A 20,704-nucleotide genomic window follows, 5' to 3' on the forward strand; every position below is an offset into this window, starting at 1 on the left:
TGGTAGAATTCAGGTTGAGCAGCATCTGTGGAGCAAAGAGACAGTTGATTTTTGGGTCATGATCCTGTAGCAGTTGAAACGTTGACTATCCCCTTGCCTCCATAGATGCTGCTTGACCTGCTGAATTTCTTCAACAGTTTTTTTTGCACTAAAAATGAATATTGGTTGCCTTTTTGTGGGGTTCTAAGGAATTATCACTGGAAACTTCAGATGGCCAGGTATGGTTTCTGTTGATCTTCTGCAACTGATCATGAGCAGTTCCAAGAGCATTCCTGGTTATTTTGTCCTTTAAAGTTCATGCCTGGAGCCAACAGTCTACCTGCTTTGAAAAAATGTCATCATGAATTGGTCTACTGCACCAGACCTTGTAAATTTCCGATGTATTAAAGTGTTCTCGGTCCCAAAATAAATGTTTGGATCGAAATGCAAAGTTTCAGGCAGGAGACTGTCCACTAGATTCGGGCAATGTGGAGAATATATTTAATGCAATGGGAATTCAGAATTAGATGTAGTAATTTGGGTTCTAGGTTGAGTTGTTCATTATATTACTCTTAAGTGACCTTGACAAATGTACTTCAGATCAGTTCTTTTGTTTTTATATCTAAGAATATTGAAGGTGACACAATTTTTAAATCCAAAGCTGCTTTCTATAAAAATAATAAAATTGGGGGATTTTCAAAGCTGCTTTGAAATTCCAAAGCTGCTTTATATAAAAATAATAAAGTTGGGGACTATTGTCACATAAAATATGCTGTTTATGGACACTTTTATGATATGTTATGTCGAACAAGCAAATAACATGACTTTTTTCAGGTGGTGTGGATCACCTGTCAGTTGGAATCCTCCAGTTATCAGATTGACTTCATCTGGCAATGTGATGTTGGTGACATTTTCGTCAAAAATTCCAAGAGGTGGTGCAGTATTTAAAGCCTATTTTGAAGCTATTCGTAAAAGAGGTAGATATGTAGATATTGTTTTATGGATATTGTTTTATGGAAAGCATTTTGAACTATTTGACCAATAATAGATTTTCTGGTTTTATTGAAAACTAAACCTTAAAACTTGGATTTGTGGATGAACCAAAATATTTATGTGTGCGTGTGTTTAGATTGCTATTCACGGATAGGAAATAGATTCAGCCCAGCTGAATTGTAAGATCTAGGAAATATAGGTTTCCACTTTCTAGGACTTCCAGAGTAGAAAGACAAAACAAAACTAGAGGCAAAGAAGATTAAGCATTTCCATTCATTGTTGCAATTGCAGTTTCTGTTGATAATGACAGAAGAACCACACTTAGGGTTGACAATCTGATGACGTAGTTGTATCTTGTTTTAGATTTTAAAATATTTTTCCCTCCTAGGTTGTGGTGGCAACTTCATATCCTGGAATGGTTCCTTGAGCTCTCCTTTTTATCCTCGCTACTACCCACCCAAGATTGACTGTACCTGGACTATAACTGTGAGTGGTAATACATAGAACATAGAACATTACAGCACAGTACAATGCTGTGCTGAATACGATTTTATTCTTCAAAATGCCTCCTCTGCAATGAGGCTTTCAGCCATGGGCAAACTTGTTAAATGACTGGTTTCTGACTATGAGAGAGAAATCTAATCAATACTATGTAATTCTTAGTTCTTTTAAATACTATGTAGTTCTTAGTACTCCTTTGTTGGTAATTACTGTATATTAGGTGGTGTAAAGTTGATTTAAATCCAAAGTTTTAAGCGCAGTATTAACTCAGAATAGAGACACAAGAGATTGCAGATTGTTGAATCTGAAGTCCTAATGCAGGGTCTCAACCCAAAACATCAACAACCCTTTCCTCCACAGATGCTGCATGATCTGCTGAGTTCCTCCAGTAGTTTGGATTTTACTACAGAGTACTTCATCTTCTAACTTCTGTCACTCAAAGATTAAGGAAAGGAGACAAAACACAAAAGTAAAAGTACACCATCATTTCACCTGGAAGGAACATTTTGGGTACAGGATGGTGGGAAGGAGAAGGTAATTAGGAAGATATTGCAAGAACTGCAGTTGTAGGGGAAGTTGCTTTGTGATTGAGAATGGATGCAGGTGGCAATTGATGAAAGAATTAGGATATTGTGATGGGAACGTTGAAAGTATGTTTGGTGGTGCCATCATACTGGAGGTGCCATAAATGACAAAGAATGATCCATGAAGTGATGTCTGCTGGGGTGAAAAGTAAGAACAAGGGGTGTTCTATTATGGCACGGGGAAGGGAAGGATTGGGAGTAGAGGTACAGAAATTAGAACAGGTGTATTGAGGCAACATTGGATGGGAATTTTCACTTGAGGAATAGGGAACTCACACTAGCACAGAATTGACAAGATGGTTGTAATAGAGACAGTGAAACTGGGAACATGGAGTGGAGTCCTTTCGGAAGTTGGGTGGTAGGAAGTGGGCATCTGTGGGATTATAATGGATATTATTTGTTAGACCATTTTCAGAGTGGTGAAGGGGAGCAAATGAAGGGCAGAGGTAGACCATATGAAGGTGAGAAGAGTGGAAATTGTCAACACATTTTCTCAAGTTACATATATAGAATAAGGTGAAAACAAGAAATAGCAGTGATAGTCATCAATGCATTGGACCAATTACTGCTGTAGTAAATAGTGACTGCTTTGGCCTCTGCTAAAGGTGGGTCCACAGGGCATCCTGATGGGGAGTGGGAGTGTAAATTGGTAAAGTTAGCCACTGGTTGCCCAAACAACAGCACCACTCTTGTCAGTAGAGTTAAGGATAATACACTGGTTGGATGAAGCATTGCAAGTTCAACACTAACTGTACTAGTGGTAGAATAAGAAAGCAATGAAGATATTTTTATTTAAGAAAGGAAAGGATTGATGTTAATATGTGATGTATAGAATGAATCATTATTCTAGTATAATCCAAAATGCTTTACAGCTAATGGAGTGTCATCGTTGTTGTGTTTTCAAGCCTCCTGAAATTCTAATTCTAGGAAAATGTGGTTGAGAAATTGTTTGAATTCTGCGTTAGTGGTGGCAGCCCAGTTGGATATTTTAGTGTATTTTCTAATTCACACTTATAAAATCAAATGTACTTATTGACTTAATGTAATAGTTGTCATATTCCTTAACAGACACCTGCTGTAGGATATATTATAGCCCTTTCTGTTATCGTTTTGGAAATCCAAGAGAGATCCCAAGGTTCAAGATACTGTGATAGGGACTGGTTGGAGATTGATGGAATCAGGTAAGACTGCAGATTGTAGAGTTTATTACAACAGATGAGGCCATATATATGTGTATATATTAGAGAGAGACCATTTGATCCTATCAGGGTCTTTAAGATGACAATAGGGTAGACACAAAGAAACCATTCCTCTGAAAAGAAATTCCAGAACAATGGCTGGACTCCAAAAGTAGTTAAATGCCTTTAAAGTACTTGGAATATTCTGAAGTCATGAAGGATCCCAGAGGAATGAAATTCCACCTCTCCATGGATATTTCAGAGGAGACCATGCTCTTGCACCTCTAATTCAGTAGATAGATTAAGAGGTAGCAGTACTGTCTCCTAGGGTTTCCAGATATAAGTGCAGGTAAATCAATGGCAATGTATTAGATTTTAAAATGATTTGAAGTGCCAACAAGTTTGTTGAGAGAAACCTTTTTGAATCAGCATAATAAATACTTTAAACAGGATAGATTCACAATCTGCTGCAAGTACAATATTTCCAGACATGATGTGACAGCAGCTGGCAGTTGTATACCTGTGTCTTCCATGATTTCTCTTTCTTGACTGCCCTGACTTCCTCAATTGGATAAATATATAGGTGAAATAGTACATAAAATTCCATCACTAACTAATAGGTGTCTGTTCTGTAGCTTTGTGCGGTGTATTACAGTTGTGAAATGAGATGCATTCAACTTTTGCCTAAATTTCACCTGCAGTGACCACCTTCGGTCAGACTTTCACTGTCTGAGCAAACCTTTCCACCAAGCTGTTTGAAACTGGGTAGAATGAAACATTGTGCAAGTGCTTAACTCCATTTCTTCTGAGAAGATTAGCAAAATCAACACCAGGGTAGGTGCCTCCCTTGCCCACCACATAAACTCTGAAAGACCAAGTGTAGGAAAGATCATAATCCGTTTTGAAATTGTTACTTCAGAACTGTTTCTATTCACTTTGAAAGTACATCTACTACAAGCACAACTTTTACCATTGATGGACCTGCAAAATCCACAAATATCCTCAAAATTCATTGTTCAACTGAGGTCAGGGTATAAGAAGAAGGGTGGTGGATTCTTGCAGCGTCTCTTTGTTCGGTGTTTCCTACTGCTTGTTTTTTCCAGATGAAACTTCTGGCGACTTGCTTGATACGAGATGCACCCAGGTATCCATTATGCATGTGCTTCAGAAGCTGCTCTTTCTTGTGATGGCATAACAGCTCCAGATCTTCAAAGGACTGTATCATTCTGGTTGCTTTTCTTGTACATTATTCTGTAATATTGTAATAATGTCATCCTCACATTCTCCTTCCCATCCATAGCTAGTTATATTCTTGCAGTCATGAGGGGATAGGGTCATGTCTCACCACAGTGACAAGAAAGTGGCATGTGACGGGAGCATTACACATGTATTCCGGCTATGGCACATTCTCAACCGGTATTGATATCCTAAATGTGCGTGTATCAACTGGCAGTCAACTCAGTACATCTGTATTCTGATACTAATGTTGTTTTGCATTGGAACATAGTTGTGTTTAGACGTTGTTAATGCCCATCTCCACACTTTCATTGAGGCCTACAGAGGTATCTCATTAGATTCTTCAAAAATACCCTGCAGAGATTAGTGATCTGTAAAGTTCCACAAGGATTTTGGCCAAGTTCTTTGTAGTAGGAGCTAAACTTAAGATATACATAAGATATCTTTATTGGTCACACGTACATTGAAACACACAGTGACATGCATCTTTTGCGTAGAGTGTTCTGAGGGCAGCCCGCACGTGTCGCCACGCTTCCAGCACCAACATAGCATGCCCACAACTTCCTAACCCGTACACCTTTGGAATGTAGGAGGAAACCAGAGCACCCGGAGGAACCCCATGCAGACACGGGAAGAACGTACAAACTCCTTACAGACAGCGGTCAGAATTGAACCCAGGTCGCTGCCGCTGTCTACCGTGCCTGCCCTTCATTGGTTGTGAGTGAAGCTGTTCTATTTTGGAAAGAGACTTGATGCAAAACCAACTGGTCATTCTTCTCCATCCAGTGTGACAAAACTACACAAATGTAGTAAGTTGATGCATCACAGGCAACAACGCTGTCACCAGATCGTAATGAATAAGATCTGTGAACTCAGCAACAACCACTTTGGCTCTCAGAACGGCTTTTTGTTCACTTGTTCACTCCCATTTTGTTGTGATTCAGCAACTCCTGCAGAGTTCCCAAAATTTTCTTAAAGAAGGCAGCATATGTATACAGTAGTGAAAGAATCCTGACTAGGTCTTCAAATTCTGATGGCTGATCAGATTACATGGATCCAGCAGTGCTTGGACTTTATGCTCAACTAAGTGGAGTCCTTCAGCATTTATCCTATTGCAAAGATAATGACATATGAGACAGCAAAAATATATCTCTTTCTTCAACTTTATTTCTGTTTCTCAGAAACATCAAAGTATACATTCTAGATTCTCCTTGTGTTCCATTCTGTTTCCAGACACCAAGGTAACATCTAGGTGCCTAGAACACCTCGCAGATCTTAGATCAAATAAACTCTGGAAGACACCCGGACCCGATGCTGTCCCAAATGGAAGTCTGTTGTATGTTAACTATCCAAAATAAGTTCTCCATTGGACCTTTGTATCACTTGATCTGCTGGTAAGCATATGACAGGTCAAGGGTTGTGAAGATCTGCCCTCCCAAATGGCCAAATAAATCATCAATCTGAGGCAAGATATATCTTTGTTTCTCTGTTCCCTTCCACCTCAGATAATTTTTTGGATTTTTAAGGGAATCAAGGAAAATAGGATTTGTGTTAGAAAGTAACATTAAGATTAAAGGTCAGCCATAAAGTTATTGAATGGTGGAGTAGGCATATGGGACCACTTGCCTACTCCTGCTTCTATCCTTTGTTTCTCTTGTTCCTATGGATGCCATTATACAGATGTACATTATACACCACAGATCCTAATAGTGGAATATGTCTTTACAACAGGAATAACTGGAATAGCCCAATCAATAAACTTGACTAGTTCAATTAAACCTGCTTCCCCAAGCTTTTCCTTCAGACTGTAAGATGCAGACTGTACTTTGAAGAATTAAAGTGTAGTATCCTCCTTCTGCTGAATCTTCCAAAATCATCAGGGAACACCTTGAGGTACTTGATAGTACAGCTGATGCAGACAATTTCTTCACATTTGTGATCTCTCCCCATTTTTGGAAGCTTTGGTTCACTTCCACTGTTTCTCGCATTAACTTCACATATCCCTGTCACCTTTCCTCATTCCAGGCACAAAGGATAACAGATGACTCCTTGAACTTCACTATGCAATGTCACTTAAATTCTTGCTCTTACATCACCAATACTGCAGCACTAGTATCAATTCCCAGTGATACTCTCTTTCCTTCAATATATATTGACATACAGAAAGATTCAGTAGTCTTTTGACTTAGTGTGAACTGTTAATATGTTACCTTCTTTAACTAGACCATGTATATAATGCTTTTACTGTTCTTCTCAATAGACTTTGCACTGTTTGGTTGTTTGTGTGTATTATGGTATTGTTTTGCTTTCAAGCAAACCATTGACAGATCTACCTTGACCCCATAATTATGGCACACATTCGCTTGTTGGACTCCCCTTCAACCAGGTCTTCCCATTTCCCAAAGGGGCTACAGAGCAAGGCCCCAAATTGTCAGCACGCTGAGACTTAGTAAAGGGTAATGTGGTAAATCCTGTCCTTGCTTGATAACATCTAGGCAATAGCAAATGCTTGCTTGAAATTCAGTTTCTTCTCATTGTCCTTTGAGTACACATATCTTCGATACCTCAAACTATGTAAGCTTGCAAAACCCAAACATAAATGCACGTGCAGTTTTCAGCAATTTGCTGCAAATCTGTGGTAGAGTCTTCAACAGTTTTATCTGGATGCTCATTCCAGTTGCTAATCTTGTACCAGTGAAGAGTAGAGTAGGAGCAGTCATACTGTTCAACAAGTTTGGGAAGTGGGAATTGTTAGAATTATTTCCAGGTATACAAAAATCCCCAAACTAGTTAAAGTCTATCTTTTTTCTGACAATCAACATTAGTGCTCTTTATTACACTGTTAATAATTTTGCTGCTTTGGATTTCAAGCATATAACTGAGAAACAGAACTTGGAGCCAGCTTTACGATATCTCAAAACGAGATCCTGATTAACTTCTACTCCTCTTGGAAATATCAGCCGTTCACTGGATAGGTTTAGCAATAGTAAGATAATAGGATAGTGATAGTAATAGATTGAATATGTCTAGTATTTTGTGGGAATGTTAAATATTGTCCTGAAATTTGATTAATTTCACTTAATCAAACCTTTACTTCCATAGATACTGCAATCAAGTAACTGAGGGAGGTTTTCACAAGGTTTATGGAAGATCTGTCAAAATTAAGTTTTCTTCTGATCAGTCAGTTACCCACAAAGGATTTTATTTGGAATACAGAGCTTTTAGCTATGAGGATCGTAAGTAAACTTGCTCCTTTGAATGATTGTTTTGCAGGAATTATACTTTTAAAGTCAAAATAAGCATACTTAGTATTTTACAGATAAGGATATTTTAAGGATACAAGTTATATTGGCCTAGAATATCCATGCTGCTTCTGTCCTAATTTCAGTTTGCAGTTTTGGAAGAAACAACGTACTTTGCATTCTTGCAATTGAATCAGGTGACTGCTGAAGTCCCTCTCCAGAGACCCAGCACAAAGATCAACACTGACTTTTCAGTACTGAGAAAGTGTTGCATTGCAGAAAGTGCCAGCTTTCAGATGAGTTCTTAAACAGAGGCCCACTTTGCTCTCTCAAGTGAAAGTAAAAGATCTCAGGGTACAAAAATGAACATGACATTTGTCCCTGTTTTCCTGGCTAACATTTTATCCCTCAATCAACAACAGTTAAAAACAACTAATCATCAGGCCATTACCAAGTTGCTATTTCATGGAATCCTGCTAAAAAATAAATTGGTCTCTATATTTCATAACTTACAACAATGAGAACACTTCAAAAGTACTTCATTGGAAGTTCTTTGGGATGTTTTGAAGTTATAAAGAGCATCACATTTGAAGACAAGATTTTCCTTCGAAGACAAATTGTACATCTTACTCATTCTGGAACAAATACTTCCCTAAATCTTAAACAAAATATCCTCCTTATCACAGTCCATTGCTCGGGTACATATTGCATCTACAAGTTTTATTGTGGAGAAAGTTGACCATTTTACCAAATTGCAAAATTTATTATTTAACCAGCATGCCCGAACCAATTTAAGTGCAAGGATGGATCATGTATTTCCTTAAAGAGCCACTGTGATGGATGGACCGATTGTCTAGATGGCAGTGATGAAACGAAATGCAGTAAGTTCTCCCATTTTTTTAATAACAGCTCTTTATTAAGAGTAATCACATTGTAAAATATTCATCACATTTCAAAAATAATGTGAGATGCAAACTTCCTGCCTTACTTAGAACAATGATGTTTTCAGTTTGTGAGGTGCTGAGGGGAGCTGAGATCTTGTTAGATGGTATCCATTTCTTTAGATAGGAAATTGTCATAGAGGATTATAAACTTAAGCACTCTTCCCTCTTGATAAAATGGAATCAATTTTTCAGGGCAGAGTTGAGAACTTACTGTAGCATCATCTAAAAAGAGGTGAATCAATGTGAACTTGTCAGTAACTAGCCTTAACTTTCTAAGTCAAAGGATGTGCAGCATAGAGGATGTTCCAAGGGAAAAATAACTGTGGTTATGAAGTGGGTGGGTGGTGGGTAGTTCAATCTAAACAAGAGGCAGAAAAACTAGCACCCTTCCTGAATTTCCCTTTCCATTGATTCTGTTCTGGCATTGCCTGATTTTTGTTTCCATGTGTGAACTTCTAATACAATGTACATGTCTGTGTGGTGAGAAAAATAGTGTGAGAAAGTTTTACAATTAAGTTTTTGCATATCATAGAAACGGGCACAGAAGCATGCTTTTCATTCCATTGGTGCTAACTCTACACCCTCTTAATCTAATTTCATCATATGCATTCGTATTTTTCTTCTCAAGTTTATGTAATGAATACTGCCTCACATTACCTTATTTTGGTAAAGAATTCATGTGGTAACAATCTTTCGTGCTAAGACATTTTTCTATAAGTGTGTACTTGAACGGAAATGGATCTTTGCTTCTTTTGTTACCAAAATTGCCATCCAGTCAAAACAATTTAAGCAGTTTATCATCTTAAGGCTTATCATTGTTTGGTAAACTTCAATTGGATCTCATTTAAAATTCTCAATAAAAGTTAAAATATTTCAAATCTTCCTTTACACTTGCTCATTTTTTTCAGTAACAGGGCCATCTATGTTGATTCTATCTGTGGGCTCAGCAATACCCTGTGTAATTTCTGTACATAGTTGAAGCTACTGCATGTAAAATTCAAATCCTTGTTTGTGCTTTGGTGTTCTTTTCCATCTACATTCTCATTGATTTATCTGCACTTCAAGGGGTTAATTCTCATAGTGCAATAGTGTAAAAGAGATGATAAGGAATAGGCAGCCCGTTTTACTTTTCCAATATTTATACCCCATCGACAACAATCACAAGATTACTTAAAGTCAATCGTGAATGGACAAACAAACTGAGTAATCTAAATATATCTTGGCCTTATTGATTTACAACTTTTCATTGCTAGTACGAACATATCTACTATCTCATGTATTTGCTACAATTGCAGATTGCTATTTCACGTGCCCAAGTGGTACCTGCATTCTCCACAGATCTGTTTGTGATGGAATAAATGATTGTGCAGATGAAAGTGATGAACTAAACTGTACAAGAACACGTATGTGTTTATATACTTAACTTTCATTTTTTTGTTTTATTATAATTCTACTTAGGAATAAATTACCTGGTTGAATGCATGCATAAATTGGTCATTAATTCTTTGAGTTTACTTACTCTTTACAGGACAAAATGAAATGTTTTGAAACTTTTATCAAGTAAACTTTATAATTTACATTTCATGGATAAACTTTTCTCAGTATTAGTCACCAAAAGTGATACTGCAGAAGCAACTAACTCTGTGGAGACTGAGCATTACAATTCAAGAGCACTGCAATTCATAATTTTACAATCGAGATATAATAATCCTTCATACATGAAGATCAGCTTATGGTGTCCTTGAGGGCTGTGATGTCAGAATACCTTGGATTAAAAAGAGACAATAAGATCTTGCAGTTACAGTTTTGGGAATATATGTCATAATTACAGATATATTTCAAAGAGAAAGGAATTTGTTAACCCTTCAAACTGATAAAGGCCGCAAAATGTGAGCTAAAGCATAAATGTAAGAGCAATGTAAGGTAACCTTGCAAAAAATTATGGTATAGTTGTACATAAATATTACTCTGGTTGCTCCAAAGTTAACATGAGCATAAATGCATTCACAAGTTATTTGAGTTAATAGTCTCATTTAGTTCTAGTTCAGGAATCCAAGATGTTCTGTTACTCCCTGCGTGTGAAATGGTGTTCGAAATAAATTGATGCAATTGGATTAAAACAGAAATTGGTGGAAATATTTAGAGGTCAGACATCATATGTGGAGAGAAAAACAGAGTTAATGTTTCAGGTTGATGACTTTTTATCAAGTATTGTTAATGATTAAAAAAACATGCCTAAATATGTTAACTCTTATTCTCTTGCCATTGATAATTGCCTGAGCTGCTGAATGTTTCCAGCATTTTCTGTTTTATTTCTGATTTTCATTATCTGCAGTTTATATGCTTTTTGATCCAACTGGATGTCAGTTGGAGCAAAAAATACCTCTTGGAGGTTGTTTGGACAAGTGGCAGAGTTAGTTAAAGTCTTAAAAGTGAATCAGAGTGAATAAACTGACCATAATGCCAAATGGTCACTTCATTGCTTTAAGTGTGCTACCAAATTTTCATACTTTCTTATAGCATAGAAGGAGGCCATTGAGGCCATCAGGACAATGTCAGCTCCCATCAATTCATCCCCCCACTTATTTCCATGTAAGATATTCTCTGTCATGAGCCTAACAACTCCTCCCTGATTGTCCTACCAACTACCTATATGCAATTACAAGGAGAACGTTTAAGCTCCACACAGACAGCAATAGAGGTTCGGATCAAACCTGGATCATTGATGCTTTGTGGCAGCAGCATGACCTGCTGTACCACTGTAGTATTGATATTTCGATTTGCTTTATTCATGGATCACAGTTACTATCCTACATGAATTCTTCTAAATGTCAACAGAAAATGTACATAACTTCTCAAAGTTATAAAGGGAACAGTTCATTGAAGGTGTAAGTCACATGAATAGGTATTTTTGCAGTGGATTTCCTATTTAGTTCTGTACACAGTTAAGTAAGTTCTTACATGATTATGAAGGTTGTTGAAACTGCTCAGTTGAACTGCTGGTAATAAAAGGTGTGTTGTCGGTGAGTGTTATTGGCTCCGTGTAACCAATGTCACTATTTGATGTGGCAAATATTTGTGTAGTTAGGACTAACTGCATGGGTTTAATCACAAACAAGTTATTAATTTCTATATAAACAATGAATGAGAGAATTGTTCATTTTCTTGAATTATGGATGCATTCATGAAATGTTTGTGAGCATGAACCTTTCTGTAACACTAAAAAGCATGCAAACAATTTTTTTCTCTTTTCTTGATGTTTCGGAGGGCCCCAGTAAATGCCACTATTGAACTGGATTTTCATTTAATTTGTATCTTGTCAGCAATTTATAAGTGATCAGTAATATTCATGCAGTTGGTGAGTTTGTGAATAAAGTTGAAATATCTTTTAAGAAGCTCCACACTAAATGTGTTTACTTTATGAAAAGTAATTTCTGTTTCTTTATTCTTTGAATGTGCTACTTCTCACCAGTAATCTTTCCTTCAGTCCATAAAGGTTGCCCCTTGTCTTCATATAAATGCCATAATGGAAAATGTCTGAACAAGATCAATCCAGAGTGTGATGGGAAGAGGGACTGCCAGGATGGTTCTGATGAATCAGGCTGTGGTATGTTGAGGTAAAATGTGGAAGTGTGTACAGGAAATCATAAATGTCATTTTTGTTGGAAAGATTTTTATTACTCTCTCTCATGAATATAAAAAATCCGTTTACTCTACCCTAAATGTATTTTTATATACTTTGTGTGACAATGCATGTAATTAAATTGTATTAGTGCAATTTCAGTAGCATTTTAGCACTGAGGTTAATCTGTGTATATCAAATCTTAAAATAACATAGGGGGATTGTAAAGCAATGTTTCATTGTGGTTATTAGTTATGCAAAATAATCTCAATTTCTTTGAGAAGTTCTCTCAGAGTTGTTACGTCTAGTTAAAGGACAGAGCCACCTTCACAGTTTATGATATTTGCCTCCCTTAAAGGCAAAACACGAAAGATAGAACTGCTACAATAAAATCAGAGTTTCAGTAGTTCTTATTAAGCCATTTTGAATTGATGGCAAAGCTCTTTAAGATTATAGAGCAAATTTCTCTAAAGCTTAAGAGCTGTTTTTTGATTTCCGGAACCTAGAACAAATGGGGATGATATCACCTGGTTTGCTGCCATGCTGCTGTTAGGTAATATAATTAAAATACTATGAAAAAGCTAGTCATATAGTCACTTCTCAATTAAAACAATGCCATACAATGTTCCCTGAATTACTGACAACCTTAGTTTGAACAGATGAATCATCGTTGTGAGAACATAAGCACCGCATTCAGAGACTGCCATTATCTGTAAGGATTCGTTACTAGAGACTTAGTGAGTTTGAAATAAAAGTCTCTTATTTAACAAGATGGACAGTTGGTGTATCTGGTGCAACAGAAGAGTGGATTCATGTTACTGAGAAGTGGGGCTTTCATCTTCTATTGCAATTTTTCCAGAGAAAATATAATTAGGAAGGTGGTTTTTCCTTTGGACAAACTAGCGATTGTTAATATTTTGCCACTCATCACAAAATGGGTGTAGTCTGCTTTTATTACCACCTGTCCTTCAGAGGAAAGACAGCAAAGGAAAATTGTCTTTTACGTAACCACCCCTTGTTAAGTCACAGTATGCCTTTCCTTATGGGAGGAAAATCTGTATATTACGCTGCTGCAAATTCAGTGACTCAGCTTATAAAAGTTGGAAATAAAAATCAAAAAATGCTGGAAATCCTCGGCATGTTAGACAGTATCCATGGAAAGAGAAACAGACTTCATGTTTCAGGTCATGGACCTTTCCTCAGAAATGGGAAAAATTAGAAATCAAACACATTTTAAGTTGCAGAGAAGGAAGAGGATGCAGAGAACAGAAGGAATGTCTTTTATGGAGACCAAGGGACACAGATGGTGGTGATGCTAGCTGAAAGAAAGTGGTGAAGGCTTGTAAATTGCAAATGATCTGTCTAGAGGATATGTAAATAGAAAGAGATAAAAGAGGGATATAAGAGAGAGAGAAAGACCAGAGATGATATTGCCTTTTTCTTAACAGGTGGTGCCCAGAAGCTGCAGGGCACAATCCTTATTGGGCAACATAGAATAAAATGGCACAGGAACAGGCCCTTTGGCCCACTATGCCTACGCTGACAACGATGCCAATCTAAATTAATCCTATCTGCCTTCACATAGTCCATATCCCTCTATTCACTGTCTGTTCAAGTGTCTGTCTAAATGCCCCTTAAACGTTGCTATCATATTTGCTTCTACCACCCCTCCTGGCAGTGCATTCCAGACACCTACCACTCTCTATGTAAAAAAAACTTGTTTTGCACATCTCCTTTAAACTTTCCTCCTCTCACCTTAAATTTATGCCCTTTAGTATTTGACATTTCCACCCTAGGGAAAACACTCTGACTTTCTATATACTTCTATCAGGTCACCCTTCAGCCTCTGATGCTCCAGAGAAAACAATCCAAATTTGTCCAACCTCTCCTTATAGCTACCATTCTCTGATCCAGGCAACATCCTGGTGAACCTCTTCTCCACTCAACCAATGAAGGAAAGCTTGTTGTAAGCATTAGTTACCACTCTATCCACATGCGTTGCAACTTTTAGGGGGCTATAGGTTTGAACTTCTCTAAGGGTCTAAGGGTCCTGCCATTTACGGTATACTTCCATCTTGCACTTGACCTCCAAAATGCATCACCTTGCACTTCTCCAAATTAATCTGCCATTTCTTTGCCCAAATTTCCAACTGATCTATATCTGCTGCATCTTTTGACAAACTTCCTCACTATCCACAATTTTTGTAAACTTACTAATTGGACAACCTGTATTTTAATCCAAATTGTGTGTGTGTGTGTGTGTGTGTGTGTGTGTGTGTGTGTGTGTGTGTGTGTGTGTGTATACACACACACACACACACACACACATATATATATATAGACACACACACACACACACACACACACACACACACACACACACACACACACACACACACACACACGTGTAGGTCCCAACATTATTCTTGCGGAACACCAATAATTATGGACCTCCAGTCAGTAAAATACCCCTTCACCACTACCATCTGTCTTCTAGAACCAAACCAATTTTGTACCCAACTTACCAACTCAAATTTTATCCTATGTGACTTAATTTTCTGGTCCAGCCTATCATGAGGGACCCTGTCAAATGCTTTACTAAAGTCCATGTAGACAACATCCATTGCCCTATCCTCATAAATCAGCTTCATCACTTACTCAAAAAAAAACTCAAACAGCTTTGTGAGACAGGACCTCCCCTGCACACAGCCATGCTGACTATCCCTAATAAGTCTATTCTTTTCCAAATGTGAGCAATTCTTGTCCCTAAGAATTTTCTCCAATAATCTCCAACAGGAACCTTCTAACTCAGTTACATCTCTGAATATTGTGAGCAACAAACGTGTTGTACTTTTCATTGTCTTTATTTCAGAATAGGAGGTGACCTTGACAAAAGATTGATATTTGAGGTGATTCAGTGGTTGCATGAACCTTTATGAGATGCTTATACATCTTGGGTACAGTGCTTATGGGGCAAAGAACAACTTTATGGTAAATTGGATAATATTTTGCTGTTAATAGTTTTTAATGTACATGCTGCATAATGCCACCATTTTGAAAGGGTTATCTGCCCTTAAACATTAGTTGAAGGAGAATCAAAAGTGACTAGGCAGAAGATCAAGTGATGGTTTTCATTTGGAGGAGTGAGTCATCAAGCAATGCAACAGCATTGTGGATCAAGATGACAAAATAAGTAAATGTGGCCTCACCTACTGCAAAACCAGGTGGCAAGTGAAAACATTTGTTGCATTTTATGTTGCCAAACTAAGCCTGATAATTTATGGCTCTGTTTCATAATGATGCCTTTCACTCTATGTAAACAGTACAAAGCTGAACTTTATGTGCCTTCCCTTTGATAACTCTTCAAATATTTCATTAATACTTAATATTCACTTTGTCTATTTACAGAAGGCTGTACATTCCAGAAAGGGTAAGGTGACCCATGATTCATAATGAAAATTTATTGAGGATTTTGGGCCAGGAGACAATGGTCTTGCAAAAATTCAAGCTGTATTTCTTGTTTTTCACCCCATACCATTGGTCTTTCATTGATTACACACCCAATATAAAATGCTGTTTACAAAAGAGAGTTTGAAATTTGTAGCTTTCGAATGTTGAAATGTTTCCCAACCCTCACTCCTTCATGATCTGAATTTAATTCTTACACAATGACTATTAATCCTAGATTCCCCAATTAACCAAAATGTATCTCAGTATGAACGTGATGCACTATTGTACCAGACACAGCAGTTTAGTTGAGAGTAGTTGCCTTCATTAAAAGATGTTCTATTTATGCTGTACTAATGCTTGCAGGAACACAAAGAACCCTGTAAACATCACAATAAATGTTATCCATTCTCTGTCATGTCCTGAAAACTTCAACCAAATCACAACTTCACCGTTTATATTCTTATGATATTTCCAAACTTTGTGTAACCACTGTTGAGCAATTACCCTGCTGGTCACCTTGTTATAGGAAGGATGCAATTAAACTGGAAAGAGTGCAAAAAAGGTTTACAAGGATGTTGCCAGGACTCAAGGGACTGAGTTATAGGGAGAGGTAGACATGCTGAGCCTTTACACCTTGAAGCACAGGAGAATGAGGAGTGACCTGATAGAAGTATATAAAATAATGAGGGGCATAGATAGGGTGAGCCATCTTTTTTCCAGAGTTGGGGAATCAAAAACTAGAGGACATAGTTTTAAGGTTAGGGTAAAAAATTTACTAAGAACCTGAGGGCAAATTTTTATACAGTGGTTGGTAGATATATGGAACCAGCTGCCAGAGGAAGTGGTTGAGCCAAGTACATTAGATACACTTAAGAAGTATGTAGACAGGTATATGGATAACAAGAGTTTAGAACTGGAATTGGTTTATTATTGTCACATGTATCGAGGTACAGTAAAAAACTTGTCTGGCATACTGTTCATACAGATCAATTCATTACACAGTGTGTTGAGGTAATACAAGGTAAAACAGTAATATGATGCAGAATAAAGTGTAACAGCTACAGAGAAAGTGCAGGTAGACAATAAGGTACAAGGTCATAATGAGGTGGACTGTTGAGGTCAAGAATCCATATTATCGTATTAGAGTATGGGCCAAGTACTGTGAAATGGGCATGGACATCTTGGTTGGCATGGACAAGCATGGGCCAACGGGCCTTTTTCCGTGCTGTACAACTCAATGGCTCTATGTCTCTCCTTGTAAATTAAATATTGGAATTCAATTGTCATCATTACTGTACCTATGCAGCAATCCCACCTGGGCCAATATATCCTTTGTAAGGGGTAACTTTTTACAATATTCCAGGCATGGACAAACACTTATTTTATGTGACTGGTGGATAATTTTTTTTTACCTCATATATTCCAGATCTTGAGATAAAAAGCCCAGAATTCCATTAGCATTTTCATTCTTTACCTGTCCATGACATTTTAATGATTCATGTTCTCTTTGGGCCTGCATTGTTTCTGGTTTTCCACAATTTAGGAAGTATTGTGTCCTGGAGTGAATTGTGGCCTCAGAGCAGATCCACTGTTCACATCTTGACAATTTGAGTAATTTTCCATTTTTGCCACCATCCTCTGGCACTCTTTTTCTAACCTGGTGAACAACTCCACAAGATAATAGTCTCTTATAAAGGAAATTGATAAAAGCTACTGGAAACCCATATAAATACCTCCAGTAAGTATTGCCCTATCCACTACCTTAGTTGCCACTTCAGAAACTATGTTAGGCATGATCCTTTCCAAATTCATGCTGGCTTTCTGATCAATTGAACATTTTTAATGTGTTTAGTTACTCCCTTATTTAAAGTATTACATTTTGCAAGCATATGCTGTCTACAACAATTACTGCACAAGGTCACCCCTGCCTGCACTTAAGGAGCTGCATTCCAGACTCCAGTGGCATGGCTTTGAATGATGCACTGAAGAAACACCATCCCTAGTTTATCAGCTGGAAAAGTCATATTCCCAACTTCATCTATTAAAACTATAATGATTTTCAAATATCTCTGGTGGTCAGAAATATTTAAAAACTATTAAAATGAAATAATTACATTTTAACCATTATTTTAACAAAGATAATTAACTAAAATTATATATAATTTTATAAATATATAAATTATATATTCAAATAATTTTAAATATATAGTCTTAGGTGAGGTTATATAAATAGATAGTCTTAGGCGAGGTTTAAAGGTCGGCACAATATAGTGGGCCGAAGGGCCTGTATTGTGTTGTACTGTTCTATATTCTATGTTCTAAAAATATTAAAGTGAAGTCATTTTAAGAAAAGAACATTTCTTCCCTTCTGCTTTCTTTTCTGCAGCTCTGCAATCTCCATTGAAGTCAATGGAGTTGCAGCTCCTGTACTGGAATTACAAGTGTGTGAGAGCTAATTGTCTTCAGCGTTAATTCTCAGCTAGACTGACCTCCACTGCTGGACTTGGCAAATTTTCAGTATGTTTGGGACTTTTGTGTTTTATTACACATACATGAGGTCCTGGACTTACTTTCACTGAAACAAGTCATTACCATTATTCTGAAAAATCTGCAGGTAATTACTAGTGAAGTCTTGGCAATAGACTCCTGTAAATTGGTGACAGCAATTATTAGGCTAATTCATCTATATATCCCTGGCTTCCCCTCTCACTTTCCTTAAATAATAGGGTGATATACAGCATTTTCCAAATTAAAGAGATCTTTGGAGTAAGGAAATATAAAATGTTTTCAGCAACTTTAAAATCCTGGGGTTGAAATGTTGGTGGTTTGCCACCCTTCTTTGCTGTCCTTTCTTTTATTCCTGTTATTTTTGTTACATTAATTTGGTTGTCTCTGTTATTACTGGTTTGCATGGGTTGTCAGGGATGTCATCCTCCTCCCCTAATGTAAATACTGATGGAAAATAATCATTCAACCCTGGTAAGCATTTCCTAGTTTTCAATTACAATATCACTGTTACCTGTTTATTTTTCAGTGCCCAGGTTGCTTGTGACCACTCTCTTTTCCCAAATATAATAGTACGTTTCTCAGTGGGTTGATTTTGATATCCATTGCAAGTTTTTTTTTTCAAATTGTAGCTGTTACAGTCTCTTTTGCCATATTTTGTGCTTTTTGTACTTCCCTCATTCTGTGGGATCTGAGCTTTTTTTTGACTTTTGTATGTTGTTGTACCTTACCCCCTATACTCATGCATCAATTCTTTTTGGCAAATACCTTGTCACATTGCAATCAGACACCATGCCTTATCACAGTGCAATGCTATGCTACTAACATTGTAAAAGTTCTTCTCTGTTAGGATTCCAAGAACAAGTAATGTTATTCCCACTAACCAGATTCAACCGATTCCTTCTATGTAAGTTATCAGCACGTATATCAATTTATATCCAATTCAGGCTTAAAGGATAACTAAAGAGGAGAAATGTCAGAGATCCAATCTGCTTCATTAATCGCCATGCTGAAGCCCAGAGTTTCAGAACTCAGTTTGCCTGTGATTGTAGTTTGGTGGAACATAAGAACATAAAAATTCAAAGCAGGAGTAGTCCATCTGGATCGTTAAACCAGCCCCGCCTTTCGTCAAGATAATTGCTGATCTTTTACCTCATTATCACTTTCCAGCGCTATCCCTGTATCTCTTGATTCCTTTAATTCTAGAAATCTGTCAATCTCTATTTTAAACGAACATAACAACTGAGCTACCATAGCTCCCCCAGGGAAGAGAATTCCAAAACTTCACCTCATCTCAAGAGGAACAGTGTTAATGTCTGTCAAAGACCCTTTGTCAAAACCAGGAAATTTAGAAGATGTAGGAGGAATAGATAGGACAAGCAGAATATCTCTGATAGGATGAGGCAGGGTCTGCCATTGGATTAAGTTGCAGAGATCATCCAGTCAATGGGTTGAGACAGAGAAAGGGAGAAAAAATGGAACAAAGCTATGAGATGAGGACAATTACAGAGTGACAATTAGAACAAAGTTGTAAAATGCAGGGCTGGAGGGCATGTCCAGCAGGTCAGGCTGTGCTAAAGGAAAGTGAAAAACTGCATTCACTTATACTGCATTCACTCAAAGGAGGAAACTGCATTCGTATATTATGCATTCACTCCCTCTAGAATTAAGAATTCTTAAACAAATTAGGATTTAACTGGCCAGAATCCACATCTCGTCAGCAGACTGAATCAAAGATCATCACAGTACACATGCTTCAAGAAGATTATAAATTCAAGCACCCATCTGTCTCCTCAAACAGTTAGTGCAGGGCTTAGCCCCCTACTTTTGCTGGCCACAGGCCTGCTCGCAGGGAGATCTCTGTAATATTCAGCAGCAAGGAATTGGTACAATCCAGCACAAATAATGAAGATATCTTGGAGACTGGCATTGCATTCATAACATTTATGATGCCCTGATAGCCAACACATCAATATCTAAATACCTACAGTAGTATACTATCTCAGCATAATGGGTTACTGGGTTATATTTGCTCTAAGTTTATCTCCACCTATAGAACAAAGAGTGTGCTTGGTTAGTTAATAGAAGACACAAGCCATCATCTGCTACAGGATTAGAAAAACATGTACATACTGCTGTTTGGGATGAGGTAGGATAGAAGGGATGTTTAAACAGACACTGATAGGAAATGAATGGTCGGAAGAGATGCAAAGGAAACAAAATGGCAGCTTAAAGCTGGATATGAAGAGAGAATGCAAATTAATGTCCTTCTGGGTGTACTTTGGAAAGGAGCAGATTTCAACAAAAAAATGTGGCTGGTGGCATGATACCAGTACCAATTTAATAAATAACTGATATCAATCCACCTTAAAAAACAAAGTTTATACTTGGAAGATACGCTATACTTAGATATAGACAAGAAGACTTGTGATTCTTTGCAGTAAGATCCTGCAACAATAAGATATAAGGA

At 37.3% G+C, this 20,704-nt stretch overlaps 1 protein-coding gene across 1 annotated transcript in view; it reads left to right on the forward strand.

Moving 5' to 3' along the window:
• LOC127569668 (uncharacterized) overlaps nucleotides 1–20,704 on the forward strand; it is a 114,175-nt gene that overhangs the window by 82,798 nt on the left and 10,673 nt on the right. The window contains exons 26-31 of the mRNA XM_052014469.1: nucleotides 814–956; nucleotides 1,361–1,458; nucleotides 3,126–3,238; nucleotides 7,574–7,707; nucleotides 9,953–10,060; nucleotides 12,145–12,264. Coding sequence (XP_051870429.1) covers nucleotides 814–956; nucleotides 1,361–1,458; nucleotides 3,126–3,238; nucleotides 7,574–7,707; nucleotides 9,953–10,060; nucleotides 12,145–12,264 — 716 coding nt within the window. The remainder of the gene's footprint in view (nucleotides 1–813; nucleotides 957–1,360; nucleotides 1,459–3,125; nucleotides 3,239–7,573; nucleotides 7,708–9,952; nucleotides 10,061–12,144; nucleotides 12,265–20,704) is intronic.

Source organism: Pristis pectinata, chromosome 4 (assembly GCF_009764475.1).
Source record: "Pristis pectinata isolate sPriPec2 chromosome 4, sPriPec2.1.pri, whole genome shotgun sequence".
Lineage (NCBI taxonomy): Eukaryota > Metazoa > Chordata > Chondrichthyes > Rhinopristiformes > Pristidae > Pristis > Pristis pectinata.